The sequence below is a fragment of the Aulonocara stuartgranti genome (assembly GCF_965226115.1).
Source record: "Aulonocara stuartgranti genome assembly, chromosome: 9".
Taxonomy (NCBI): domain Eukaryota; kingdom Metazoa; phylum Chordata; class Actinopteri; order Cichliformes; family Cichlidae; genus Aulonocara; species Aulonocara stuartgranti.
This window is the reverse complement of record NC_138960.1, coordinates 20,441,883-20,457,516: the sequence shown is the minus strand read 5'-3', so window position 1 is coordinate 20,457,516 and position 15,634 is coordinate 20,441,883. Positions and strand designations below refer to the sequence as shown.

Sequence of the window (15,634 nt, the reverse complement as noted above, 5' to 3'; positions counted from 1 at the left end):
AAAATCCTCTTTGCTGTCGCCCAGCTGGGAGCGTAGGGTTCAGGGTTGAACATAATTGAAGAGAAACCACACTTGCTGGCCAGTTAGTGGTGGACCCTAGAGTAATAGCTCACGCAGCGTCTCCACTGACACCCCTAAAAGTACCATGCCCCTTGTTTATGGTTGTGGACCTTGCAGTTTTAAAATTCCAATGAGGTTCCATGGTGCTTTGTCTTCATCAGGCTGGATGATTTAAGTGCATCGAGGGAGAAGGGGACTGCCTTCGCTGCCTGCTTCACAGGGCCAGTAGAGCATGCAGCAGGAGGCCACTTCAAACAGCTTCACTAACTATTTCATATCAAAATCTTTCATTCACAACTTTTGATTTATAATTTCACTTGTAGAGTAAAAATTGTGATACGCTGACTAATTTTAGGGTATTCATTTAGGTTTAGTTTTTGGTGACATATAAATCAATTTTTTTCATTCACTGAATTATTATAATTCAATTTAAGGAAATGAAATGTACATCTGGAACCTAGCCACAATACCACATGTACAGCTAAAATAAGATTTAACACACAAGTGTCTGAATACTAATGCTCATTGTAAGATCTGCAGTCAGTGTGTATTTAAATCATCTAGACAGTTTTGGAAAGGAAAGTGGAGATTAATGAGCCTCATCACTGGCAAGTCCTGTAACAGAAATGGTTATTGGTTTAGATGGGCTGCCACTGTAAATTAAGAAAGTGGAAAGTGATAACATCTTTTTATCGTTTCGTTCGGTTACTGTGTTTCACTTCTCTTTGCAGCTTTAGTCAGTGCTTGTAAGAACAACATCTAGCAGTATAAAAGACTGTGTTTAGATTTTTGTAATACACCTAAAATTGTTGGATGTTTTACATTCAAATCTTATTTTGCAACTGAGCCAGATATTTATTGCAGGTATTGTAGGTTTATGTAGGCATTTACTCTGTATTCACCTCAATTTATCACTTATGACAATATAATGCATTCTTATAAAATAAAATATCATGTGTTCAAAATGTTGGACTATTTCCTATCTCTCTCTCTCTCTCTCTCTCTCTCTCTCTCTCTCTCTCTCTCTCTCTCTCTCTCTAGTATGTAAAGCAATGTTCTAAGAGAGTTAATTGTTTTCAGTTAGTTGTTGTTGGTTCAACAACAAAAGACAAAACTGGAAGTGTACCAATTAAACAGTGTGCCAGATTCATTTGTAATTAGTACTATTTTACATAGTTCTTCCAAAGGACCTCCAGATGAATTCACAGCTGCAGTTTCTTAGAAGAAATTACAGGATGCTTTGGGACCCCTAAGTGTTACCAAATGAGCTACAACAGTAAAACATGGGTGGGTCAGTTTATTTGCACTGTACTTAAACCAGTCTGTGTTGCTGTAGGTCCACATGTCCATGCCGCTGTCTTCACATGTTACCCAGCTCACACTGCACCTAATACCTGCTCCTGTGGTTGGTAGGCCAACAGAGCAGTGGAACCATATTATTATTTGGGCTGTGCCTCAAGACGCCCCTCAGACACATGCCTGGCCACCAGATACTTGCCATTGAGTGTCTCTTCCTGGGACTGGCTCCAGCAGAGGGCTCTGGTTTCCTGGGAGAGGTTAACCAAAGTCAAAGGAATTCTCCTTGTCTGAGACCCTACCAGAGGCTACTGACCCAGACAACACACCTCCTGGGATTACAAGGAAGCACAAACCTCCACCACGGTAAGCTGGTGATACAGGGGTGTCGAAAGGAGCCAGTCAAAATAGCTCAGTAATTAGAAAGCAACTAGAAAGAGACCCCAGGAAAGACCCAGAACCAGTTGGAGAGATTATATTTTGGGCCTGAGCCTGGGAATACCTCATGCTTGCCCAGAAGGAACTGAAAAATGTGTGCTTATGCTGCTGCCATTGTGCCCCAACGTTAGTGAAGTGGAAGATAATGGTTGGGTGGATGGATGTACTAGGGACAACAATGCAATACAAACTTCTGACATGTCAGATGGTTTCTTGAGAGTACAAATTTATTAGAAACATTACAAAAAAGAGATATGGCACTAAAATAATCTGAAATTAAAGTTACTCTAAATAGCTTCCAAAATAAGTGCCCAAAGGCATCTCATGGGAGGCTACTACATGGCAAGTGTTTGCAAGAACTTTGCATATATGGATGCAGCATTCTCATTCTTTCACTTGTATGGTATATTCCTACAGTGTTGCAAGAATACGACTCCTTTCTCAATCACTGAGACTTGTGGATAACTGAGCAGTGCAGCATGTTGACCCTGCATGACCAGACCAACCACACAGCGGTTATGTACCTCACAGAACACACACATACAGATCTACAGTATGACAGAAGTAGCCGTGGGGCCCCAACGCTGCTGCATTTAGATTTAAACAGAACTTTTGCATCCACACATTCAACATTTATGAGCATTTCTTGTTTTCCTGGCATATGGTGCTCCGCTGGGGCTCCTCTTTCCCATATGCCGCAGTGCCCAGAGGAACATGCAGTTTAACAGACTACCTTGTTGGGCTGTTGCAGATGAAGGAATATCACTCAATCACACACAAACCAAGCATAAATGTGCATGCACTGCCAGAAGAATCGATTAGCGTGTAGAATGTTTGAAGGCAAAGAAAGCCTAAGAGTGAAGACGAGCTTGATATAACCTGACACGTTTCAGCGTGATATACAATATGTGAGTACTACTGTATAGATTCACAAGCGATTGAATTTAAACTCTTCACTTACGATTGGTCAAAAGTTGGCATGGTTTACTGAATACAGTGAAATACAGAACTATAGGATTCTTAATTAGGGGAATGACAAAGACAAAGCAGCCAGTGCATGAAACTATTCTAATACTGAGCTGTAAATCACGAAGCACCGTTATTCAACAGTAAAGACCTCATATATATACAGTTAAAAAACACTGAGTTGGAATTTGCTGCATTTAAGAGTTTATCACTTGGTGTGATAAACTCCAAGATTAGATTACACACAGATAGCTGGTTATATATAATTGGGCCAGAATTAGATTTCGCTACATGTTGATAGTCATGCCAGTGTACTAATGCATGTTTGGCTTTCATTAAGGTAATGAACATAAATCATCTCTATAATATCATTTGCAATGATTTTATTTTTATAACTCTGCTTAAGGAAAGTGTATATGCATAACAAACAACAGCCACTTCTAACAGGAGCACTTTGCTCTCAAAGTTGAAGTTAGTTTCAGCATTTTAACACGGTTTTCTGTGCTGTATCAGGGGATTTGAAGGAATAGCCGTTGCAAATGTATGAGTTGAAGAGATGCGTGTTTTCTACCCGCAATAAATGCGGTATGAGCGAACATAATGAGAAGATATGAAGTTGGTTTATGAAGTTTTAAATGTATTATTTCTAAAGCTCCTTCATTTACACTTCTTCACTTTCGCTGTATCTTTCAATCATGCTGAATGTAGTAAGCGGACACATTCATCATTAGAATTTAATTCCCCGTTTCATTGTGGTCTCTGCAGCTCGGCTGTATCACTGACGAGGTCTAGCTCTCACGCTAAAATAACCGAATTACCGACATGGCAAAGAGGAGACTATGGATTCTGCCATTATCGCCATGGCAACATGAGCTGGGAGTGTGAGCTGCCGGTTTGATATTGCACTCCAGTGAGCTCCTGCTCACTCTTGTTAAGAGGATGGGAGTTCAGACCATTGTGTTCTCTTGAAAATGGGGGGTAAAAGCATCGCTTCGTATTGTGGGCAAGCCTCCAGGAGATATGATCAGAGCTATGAGAGACTGCGAGGTTTTCCAAATAAGCTGATTCCAGTTACGATTTTTTAAAAGGGTGGATTTCATCGGCACGTGTCATCTCTGCTTTGAGAAAATTCATCCTGCCGTGGGTTGAGCAGCTTTTCATGCTAGAAACAGGATTTGCTCGACTCTTTTAAAACTTATGAAATGAAAATCAAGACACACTTTTCAAATAAATTACTTTTCAGCTTCTTCAGATTTGTAACTTGAGTGTCTAGCCATTGGTTACAACAGGGCGAGTGTTTGTCAGCAGTGAAAGAAATACTCACGTGATAAATAAATAACTAATTAGTCTGTTTAAAGGATTAAAGTACGATAATTCATAAAAAATGCCCTTTGTAATGTTCTTATTGTACATTATTACAGTTGAAATAAGACACAATATGCATGAAAGTACTCTGTGACTTACACTTTATAACTACAGCAGCAGCTCAGCCATGGAAACCCTTGTGATGGCACAATCGTCCACTTCATGTATAATTTGCTGTGGTTCCTCAATACTTTTATTTTGCAACAGTGGAAAACACTTTTACAGTACCAGACTAAAATTCAGTGAGCTGTTCTGAATGACTCATTCTTTCATAGGAGGTTGTAAAGGCAGACTGCGTGGCTTGCTGTTTGACTTTATGCACCTGTGGCCATGGGACTGAAAACACATGAATCCAAAACACTGTGTGCTTTCAGTAGACTTTATTCATGTAGTGTATGTAGCGGTCATTCTGGTCTAGGTGCAGCTGCTTTGAGATATTATATTATTCTGGGTGATCCAGATATAATGGTGTCTGTTATTTTAAAAGCACATCCAAATTTTTATGTGAAATCTTATTCTGTGAACTATTAGATAAAAGAATTGTGTTGCAGCTTTAGTACGCTTAGAAATTATTATTTTGTTTGGTATTTAAGGGGGTAATCTGCTGTATCTAACACACCATCAACATTTTTCTCACTTCTATTCTAAAAAAACAATAAAACAAAAAAACAACAATTTCATTGTACAGTACATGTACAATGACAATAAAGTGCTATTCTGTGCTATTGTATTCTATTGTATTGCATTCTATATCTTAAATTGTTTTGAAACTTGTTTGTTTGTGAAGAGAAAAATAAAGACAATTAAAAAAAAGAAGACTTTAAAGCTAAAACCAAAATTTAAAATGAATTCAACGTTTTCACTAAGAGAAGCTGATGAAGGACAACATAGATATAGAGATATAACGTTTTCTTTCTTCACAGTCTCGTTTTATTCTGTAAAATTGTGATCACCAAATCACCCCCAATTTTCTTGACAGGTGGCACAGATAGCATCTTTTCATTTGTTCAATGCATTTCCTTTTGTTCTCCCAAATCATTGTCTTCTAAATGCAAATACCTCAGGCTCGACTGTTCAAGACATATTTTTTTCCCCATTATTGGCCAGTCTCAAGAACGCTCGCGGCAAACTAACGACACGTTTCAAAAGAAGTTTTCAGAACTTTTTTCTTTCTTCTTTGCCTTGTTGAGACTAATCAAATCCACAAAGGCTGGTGCTCCAGACACTCAATTAACCAAATGTATTTCTTTTTTTATCAGCACAACAGTTTTCAGCTCTGCTAACATAATTGGAAAAGGTTTTTTCTAATCATCAATTAGCCTTTTAACATGATAAACTTACTTTAGGTAACAGTGTACCACGGGAACACAATAGTAGCTGCTGAAAATCATTTGCACGCGGCTATTTCCATTAAAAACCATTAGTGATTTATGATTAATGAACAATCATTAATTGCCTTGTACCATATTTGTAATCTTGTATTAATTTAGCACAAATACTTCTTTTCAAACTCATTTTCATAGTGACCCCAAACTTTTGAGCTGTAGCATAAAAGCACCTCAGTTATATACAGTTCAGTTCTTGCATAACTGTAAAATAAAGCACCCAGGGAATCAAATATCACCATCAAGCCAAAGTGCTCCAGGATGACCTGGTAGAAAATGAAAGGAAAATATACATGAAGATATAAAAATAGCTAAAGCAATGATATGCACCAACACTTTTTCTTAAGACTAATATTCTGACATTTTTGGAGATATAAAAAGATAAATGTAAAAAATATGTCCAAGAAAACTTTCATAAAAATCCAGGTCCAGGCAGTCAATGTATATTTGGAAATTAATGTCTCTGGCCCACTAAAATAAAGGCCTTTTATTACTTGTCCAACCCTACCGGGAGTGCCTGGACCTGGATTTTTATGCCAATATTAGGTCATAATTTTTCCATTTTTCTTTTTACCATTATTCCCTACTCCACCTGATGTCTCTCAAATGGGACATCAGGAGCTCTCCTGTTATTTTCTTACTTTAGGAGATATTTTTCATCACTTTTTTCCCCTCCAAAGTAAATAAGACTCGTGCTGTTTTTATGTCTGTGCAGAAAATTTCACACTAAAATTCAGGTAGAAAATGTAGAGAAAATGAATACCGGCTGCACATATGCACGTTTTCCAAAGTGTAACATGTTGCTTCACTGTTCTGTTTTTTGCAGTTATGATTTCGATCACATAATTGATACCAGATGAGTAAAAACTGTGTCATATTCAAACTTTTCATTTGAATATGACACAATTTAGTTTCTTTGGTGACCAAAGAAAGTAGAAAATGATTTTATTTTCTTAAAACAACACATCTCTGCTGGTTTTGTTGCCATGCTGTGGAAACTCCGGTGGTCACATGTGGAGGCATTCATCTGACACCAGCTGGAAGCTGATTGGCTACATCGACTGAGCAGCACAGAAAGGTTTATTGTATCTACAAATGACGCATGAGTTTCAACGCAAAGCGGGGCATACTTAACGCGTGAGCTGAACAATTTGATTGAACTGAGTCACAGACAACCCTCAACAGCTACTAAAACATTTACCGCATTCACTGATATCGGATTAGTTCAAGGCCTCTCTGGAAATGATAAACATCTCTGAGCCGAAGAAACACACCGAGATTGCGATTGATGCCATCACTGACATAAAAACTTAAGAAAAAAAAAACTTTTCTACCAATAGCCCGTTCCTTGTGTAATTAATTAAAATCCAATTACAAGTACTCATTACCGTAAACAAACACCACATTAGCATCAAATATGCAAATGAGCGAGTATCATAATACTCAGTGTGATGAGTCACTGTGCATTGGAAGAGAGAGACCTGGTGATGTGTGTGAAACAGCCTTTCTTTTGTTCAGGTTGAGTGTGTGGAACCCAAATAGTGTGTGAGTACAGTTATTTGCAGCAAATATAATACCCATTAAAGATTCATTAGTGAGCCAATGTACCAGACACATTCTTTTCATCCTATTTGGTTCAGCAGAAATACTGGCTTGCACATAAAAATGAGTCAGAAAATGTGTTGTGTTTTCCATTGGGTCTTTGCAATTAAGTCAAAAACTGGTGTGTGTTGTAAACCAAGGAGATTTGAAAAAGGAAATACTACTTCAAAGAAAAGCTGTCAAATGGGATTTGATAAGAGGTTAAATTTTCAGTTATTGTAAAGCAATGCCACATACTGTCTGTTCTTTAGGTTGCAAATCTGAACACTATTTCCACTAAAGCAAAAAGCTCTTAAATTCCTGCTTTCTAGTAATGAAGAAAAATGAGAGAGAGAAAAATAAGTTAATTAATAACTTCTGTTAGACTACATTTTCACAGTTTCACTGTTTTGTCTGTTTAAATTAAACTTTCCTCGGTTTCTTTCTTGGTGCATTTTGTGTGTGCAGATGTGAACATGGTAACCACACCGGGGTGCGGACCATTAAAGGAAGCAGATAGATCCTTTGGAGGAGGTGGTATGGGTCTGGTTCCAAGTCAACTCCAGAGAGGTTCATTTATGGTGAGAACGTGATCCGACAGCAATTCATCCCAGCTACTAGGAGTGTGCTGCAATGCTTAGCTGAATGCCTTCCTGTAACCAGATATGCCTTTTGCCATTCTGCCATAACCTTTCAGAGTACACAAACTTTAAAATATTCCCCAGATAAAGACGAATGTTAGGAGTAAATTGTTAGCTGCTACACAAAGACCACAGCACTTTCTCCCTGTATTTACTTTTGTTGCTTCCACTCCAGACACATCTGGTACATGTGTGTCTGGTAAATAAGTGGACTAAATGTTCTCACATGATTTGTAGTGTTGCATGTTGGTGCTCTGTGTGATAAGAAACCAAACTGGGGGGAAAAGCGTTATATTTACAAACTCAGCTGACTCATATCAGTGTGAAAATAACCAAAAACAAAGCAGTTGGGTTTTATAAAAACTGCTACAAAACAATTTTAGTTTACTAAACTAAATCTTTGCCTTAGCATACCATTTAGCATACAATTAACCGTGTTTACCATCACAATTTAGTTTAGCATGCTAGTTTTATGAAAAAGACTAAAATTCAACTGAGGTTGATGAGAAAATAATTTTTCTCGGCTTTGATTATAAACCAGAGTATTGGACTGTAAAAAAGTGAAATATATGAGCTTTTTATCTAATGGCATTAGATAAAAATATATCTTCAAATCAGCTAAAGTGAGTATCAGTCGGGCTGAAAGGAGCACAAATGTGTATAAAAGACTTCATGAAGTTCATCCAAGATACTATAAATGTCAGCTGGATGGTGATGCTACAGGGAATGTTACAGGAATCACAGAGGATATTGAAGTTGATGATCTTTGCATCATGACACCATAAAAATCTGCAACCAGATGTTATCGAGACATTTCATGCCAAATGACAAGTCAAGGGATAAATCAAAGTTAGTGTCCTTTGGGAGAATATAGTAATGATAATTCAACCATTTAACATGAAATGAAACATAACCATTGTGAACTGATCTGCTTTCCATTTCTTGAGCTGCTATTAAGTCAAAACTGAAACTTTACAGTTCTGTACTGACAAATTTGAGGAAAATCGCTCACAGAACAGAAATAGTATCTTTGTGCATATATCGTTAGATATAGTGTTAGGTTTCCTTTGGATATGTGACTACACACTAGCACAATAACTACAATGTGCTTAGAAAGCTTCTAGTTTCAGTCCGTCTTGTTGTTGCTCGCCTGGAGGCAAGGACGGTACCTTTTCATTTTGTGTCAGTGTCAAAGTGCATTGACTGAAACACATTATCTGTCATCTCAGTGTATTTGCAGGACAATGGCTGGACCTAAAGGCCTCCCATTTTAACAGTGGTGCGTGTCAGGGTTATTGCCGAGAAAGTGGCATTTTTCTTTGGAGGGCAGATGGAATTTCTCATGGGTGACTCAGAACAATTTTGGTGTCAAAAATTTTCAATTTCTCTAAAGCTGTTTTTGTAGACGGGTTTACTTTTAATGCATTTATTCTCAGATGATGAAAAGAAAAGCGCCATTTTCTAACTGTAACTTGTAAATGACCCATCATAGATGTGATTAAGTTACCCAATTTTGCACAATTACTACTTCACTTTTTTTTTTATGGGTAAAACCGACAGATAGGAAAAGTCCTTGCCAGCGATGCTGTCTGTTATTTCCATGGTGTAACAACACCCCGGCATCCAAGCACATTAGTATTCACAAAGCCATGGAATTTTTGCATGCAATATAACAAACATTAGGACTCTGCATTCGACATGGTTGTTGTGATAAGGTGATATGTAATTTTAGGATGCGCTCCATACAGCGGGTTTGTGTGCTCACAGCCAGTCTGCCATTTTTTACGTGTGCAATTCTATTTAGCAATCTGTCAGTGCCCCAAAACAATCCTGAATAAACTAAAGAAATGACACCAGAAGGTCTGTAATGACACGAACAGCAGGAATGTTCAGCAAACTCGCTTTACCTGAAATGAAGTCAGTGCTGCTTTCCACCAGTGGCTCAGAGAAAGAGTTCCACCTGATTATATTTTGGTGAATACTCAGCTCTTCAGTGGGGACTAGGATATCTGGCATAGCTGAGCCTTCTGCAGTTATTGTATATTTATTTCCTTGTCCTCTTCATATTTGCTTCAATGGTTCAACTAACATTAAGTGTGTCACTTATTATCCAAAATTATTATATAGTTATTATACAAATAACACACACCCATTTTTCTATTTTCCATTTTTAATTTTGATAACAAGTATAAAGAAGCATCACATGTTAAGAAATAAATGCTACGCCTATATAAATGGTAAGACCATTACACAGCGTGCAAACAAAGGTTGAGACAGTTACAGAGTTCACTCATTTTTCACTCAGTTTCTTTTTACTCAGATTCTAATATTTCCTTTTTTAAATTTCTGTTTTTTCTTTCATTTTCTTTTCTTTTTTCTGGTTGAGTTGATGAGTGATCTAACACAGTTTTCTTCTTTTTCTGTTTTCCGTCTCTTTTTACACAGCAATCACAGTTAAAACGGTTTAACTGTGATTGCTGTGTTGTAGAAAAACACATTAAAAATAAATGCATTTCTTGGAAGATTAATTTTTTCCCACCTCTTCTTTGGTGTTTTTGATGATATTACCTTTAGCACAAATCATCTTCATAAATTCCATCTAGTCCTCTACTACCTCTTCAGCTGCAACCTCCTATTCGATGTTCAGTGAGTCACAGTTGAGTTGCAAATCATGAATTTTGATACCTGTATATACGCATCAGCTATACCTTACTCCTTTTGCCTACAGAATTATGATAAAATTATGCTAGAAAGAGACTTTTCACAGAATTTGACATGATAGCATCAAAACATTACTGCAGATTTGTTGGCTGCACATGCATCATGAGACTCTCTTATTCCACCACACCCCACAGATGCTCTATTGGATTGAGGGTTGGTTACTGTGGAGGGTATTTGAATACAGTGGACCCACTTCATGTTCAAATTTCAGTTGATTTAAGCTTTGTCACATGGTCTATTGTCCTACTGGGATTAGCTGTCAGAAGATGGGTACAGTGTATTCATAAAAGGATGGACATGGTTAGCGCCAATACTATAGGTAGGCTGTGGTATTTAAACAATGCTCATTTGGTGCCAAAAATGGGCCAAGAAAATATTTCCCACCCAATTACACCAAAACCACCAGCATGACCAGTGGATCCATGCTTTTTATTACCCTACCATCTGAATGTTGCTGCAGAAATCGAAGCTCATCAGACCAGGAATTGTTGTTCAATCTTCTTTTTTGTCCAGTTTTGCTGAGCCCAAGTGATTTGTAGCCTCAGTATCTTGTTGTAGGTGTAGGTGACAAAAACAGCACCTGATGTGTTCTTCTCGTGCTGTTAGCCCAACCGCGTCAAGGTTTGAAGTGTAGTGTGTTCAAAAACGCTCTTCTACATACCTTGATCTGCATACCTTGAGTGTTCGTTTGAGCAACGGTTGTCTTCCTATGAGCTCAGAGCAGTCTGACCACTCTCATCTGACCTCTGGCATTAACAAGGCATTTTCATCCAAGAGAACTGACACTCACAGGACATTTTCTCCTTCCCAGGCCATTCTCTGTAAATCCTAGAGATTCCAGTTCTAAATCCTAGATCAGCAGTTTCTGAAATTCACCTGACCAGCCAACAACCTTCCTACAGTATGTTCAAAGACACTAAAGTCACCTTTTCCCCATTTTGATGCTAATTTTAAACTTCAGCAGGTCATATTAAGCATGTTTATATGTCTAAATTTATTGAACTTGTGCCGTGTGACTGGCTGATTAGATATTTGGATTAACGAGCATGTAAGCAGGTGTATCCAATAAAGTCCACCCAGCTATCTATTAATCCATCCATCCACCCTCCATCTGTTAAAAGAACTAAATCATCATTGTCACAGTAAACGTTTTAGAATGACCTTCTACATCCTATGTTTAAATGTGCACATCTCTGTGACCTTAGCTTATAGTCTTATATTAATGAATCCTTCTTGGCTCAACTAATTATCTTGTGTTTGATTAACTAAACACACTGGCTTAACATCACCAGCTCAGCTGATTATGAATGACCTAGTTCTTCTTGGGGCTTTTAAGCGCCATGCAAAAAAATCTTGACCTGGGTCCCTGGTCAGTTAAAACTTATCAGCATGGACTTTATAAAGGAAAAGAAAATTAGTATTACCTCAAACTATTGCATCACGTTAATAATGCTTCATATGTCAACATTTTATCCAAATATAAATAAATAGACAGCCTCTACATGCTTTCTCTACTATTACCAAATTATTGCTATTTTTCTAACATTCGCAACTCCTTCACCACAGATGCTCCTTCTCATGTTACTGAAGCTTTCACATTGCCTTGCTGAGCTCATGTTCATGTGTTTCTGTATCTTACTCTGTAGTGAAGGATTAGCTCTCTCAGCAAAACCATCCCTTCAGCTGCTCATTCATTAAGAGCTCCTCAAACAGGAGACCATTCTCAGTCAAATTACACAGTATAACAAACTCGCTCTCACTCTGAACTCTTCACATTTGGTGGGGAATCATGCTTGAAAACACTATGTACCCCTTTAGCATCATATTTAAACATAAAGAATGGTCCAGTGGACTTCAATAGAAGCCCTTTAGTGACTTAAATGGATGACATGACACTGCAGCCAGAAATTCGAGGCTAGCAATGTCTCTGACACAGAACTCTTAACAGTGGTGAAGAAAACAGAGATATGTGCTGCAAATGGCAGAAGAATAAAGAAGTTAACTTTGTATAAGTGTCTCTACAAGCTTTTGGTTGCCTAAACCAAGCCAAACAGTAAGCAATGAAAAACAACAACAACAAACAAACAAAAAAAACAAAGTCTTAAAACTGTGGCAGTACATGGGGTGCAAAGTACTGAACTTGTCTTCATTTGATTTATGCCACCAAAACACCTCCAGCCTCCAAATGTAGATGCTTCCTTATCAAGCAACATGCTGGAGCAGTATCCTGCAGGCTGAAAGGTGAAGGTGTACCCGCTGCAAAGTGAACGTTTTCAGCAAGTGTCTCTAACACAACCTGAAAAGGGTGTTTAATTTAACACATGACATTTTTTGTCACTGGTTGACTTGTGCAGCACCATGGTTAAATATAACTTCCAAGTGAATGGGGAATTGTGCATCTCATGTAGTACAGAGAAAATCTTCTTGTCTTGTCCTTTTTGTCTTCTTCTATCGTGCTAGAACTCTTAAGGCTGTTTTCTCAAATTGAGTTTTTACTCATAGTTTGGTCCACAAATCTCCTCTTTTGTAACACTTACATAAGAAAACTTTATCACTTTGTGTCCTGAAGGCTTTTATAGAACAAGGTTTTTCATATATCATTCAGAGACTCATTCAGAGCCTTTATAGAAGGCAAAAAATGGATTTGGTCTCTTTTTGGCTTTTGTATTTTCTTTGGCAACAATTTTAAATCTGAATAGCTGAATTTAGGGTTTATTGTTATATTATATGACACTTAATTTGCATACTGTTCCAGAAAACTTGCAATATAATGAAAAATATTCTTAATGTAAGTAATCTACTGGAGATATTTCATGATAGTAACTGCACTGCTACGCAATATTCCCAGTAATGTAAAAGAACAAGTTGGCAGTACTAGTGATCCCACTATTCCTCCACACACAATGTTTTCTACCTGCACAACAAAATAAATTAATAATAATAATAATAAAGATAAACAAAAGTGTAAAATGTTGTCATGATGTCTGGTTTTTGTTTCAGACTTTTGAGTTGCTTTAGTGTTTTTGCTTTGGTTTTGTAATTTTTTTGATTCATGTCTTGATTTTTTTTCCTGGCTTCGTTCTCCCTCTGTCTGTATTCATTTCCTTAACTCTTTATTTTCTTGTTTAATGTGGCTCTTAATCTTTAATGTGTCTTCATCTTTAGTATCTTTGGGGTACTTCCTGTTTTATTCTGATAGGTAGTTTCCTTTACTCTTACTTCCTCGGTCCTCTGTGTATAAACTGTCCTCTAAAGTGTCTGGTTCACAGTTTTCTGCTGTGACTGCTCATGTTTTTTTGGATTTTAGTTAATTTTACATTTTTGGACTCTTTTTAATTTTGTCATTTGTTGTTAGCCTGAATAAATTGCTTGTTTTTTTAGTTTACCTCCAGTCTTCTGCATTTTTGGCCTCACTAAGGCATTAGGATTTCCAACTGGGATACCCATGATACATTTTTATATTTATAAGCACTTACTTACTTACATAATAATAAAAATAAGAACCATAACAGCTGATACAATAGAGCCCTTGCTTAATAAAGCTTTGAAATCATCACACTCATATAATAAAAAAAGTACCTTTCAAGGTTCCTGGCTTTGCTGAAGTCTATACTTAATTAAGTTGCTGGACCTTACTGCTTTGTGAAATCATTGCCACACCAGTTTCCACCTCCACCACCTTTACTCTAACATACACCCCCACAGCACAAGTTACTACCTGAATGCTTGTTTTGATCATTTCAATGAAAGGAAAACATTCTGGGCATTTCTGCAATGTCTAACATGTGTGCTGGTCGCATTCAGAGCTTTAGCCATGCAAGTTTTAATCTGTCAGTAAGCAAAAGCTTTGATTTTTCAGTGGGTGAGTTTGTATCAGTACCAGTGGTGGTAAAGTCACTGATATGGAATATTTTAATGAACACAAAAACTTGGAACAACAATTTGTCAGGTTTTATTTCATCCAGACTGTGTATATTAGGGCTTTGCTGATCTTGGTGTTTTAGATTATGTTTACTTATCATTACGTGAGTGTCCTTATAGTGGATGGGGCTGCCTAAATCCACCTACTAGGAATTAGATAGATAGATATTGTATAATAGGGGTGCAGAGAAAGAAATAATCCCGAGAGAGAGACACTGATATTTCCATTTGAAAGAACCCGAAAGTCTTTTGTTCAGTTTAGTGGGAAGCTGTTCCCTCAACCATACAAGACGTTATTAGGATTTGTGTATGTTGACAGTGAATAACTTGATCTTTAATCATTTACATATGTGGGTTATTTTCAGTCATGATCTCTTGTTGTTAGCTGATGCACAGCCATGTGGAAAAACGTTTAACCTTCAGCTACATCCCATTTGCCTCCCATGGTGATGGTGCCATAGTAATTATAACCCTCTGCAGGGTTGCAAAAACTAAACAATTTTAAGGCTTGATATCCAACAAAATCCTCGTCAGGACTGAGCTTCGGGCTAACATTAATAGGAGGTCTGGCAGAGCAGTCAGGTCCACCTTTGATAAATTGCCAGCTTTATTGTCCTTTACTTGCTGCCCTCTTTTTTTTCCCTTCCTTTTACTGTACACGATAAATTACCCTTAGTGTTAAATTCTCTCTTGTAAATTAGGAAACTCACTCAGACGAGCCTGAGGACATTTTTACCCCAGTTGTTAGCCACCTGGGGGTTCAGATAATTGATTAGGAGAGAAAGTGCCACCGGCAGCACAACGTCTGCTCGAAAGCGGGTGTCCCAATAAGCCCTAGGTGTATTCAGGTCTTTGTGTTTGTAATTTTACTTCCATTACAGAAGACTGAAGTTTTATGTCAGCTCTCTGCAAGGCAGGAAACTGGTCTTAGCAACAGGTGCTTCTTACTGTGGCCGCTTTATCGCAATTTGTATATGAAGAAGGGGGCCTACAGTGGTGGACACCTGTGTTTCTTGTATTCCTTAACATTGTCCTGCAGAGTTAATTCGCCTGAGGCAGAATGTCTCAAAGGGAGAGCAGTAATTCCAGCCGCTGGCAGCCAGGCTGACAACAAAAACCCAATTCTACATTCAGGTTTAGATTACAAGTAATTTAATTTTTCTTGCATTTTTCAGGTTTTATTTACATTTGTTTTGTTGTTATGTTGAATCGCCTACCCCAACCTATAATATTGTGAATGTGTGTGTGAATGGGTGAATG

The 15,634-nt window shown here is 37.7% G+C and overlaps 1 protein-coding gene across 2 annotated transcripts in view; it reads left to right on the top strand.

The window, feature by feature from the left end:
- The window catches only part of LOC309714922 (uncharacterized protein), a 34,088-nt gene that overhangs the window by 13,558 nt on the left and 4,896 nt on the right, over positions 1-15,634 (top strand). For both annotated transcript variants that reach the window (XR_014279091.1, XM_082547653.1), the window contains exon 2: positions 7,560-7,672. Coding sequence is in view for 1 of the 2 variants with exons in the window: in XM_082547653.1 (XP_082403779.1) it covers positions 7,560-7,672 (113 nt within the window). In the remaining variant the exon portion in view is untranslated. The remainder of the gene's footprint in view (positions 1-7,559; positions 7,673-15,634) is intronic.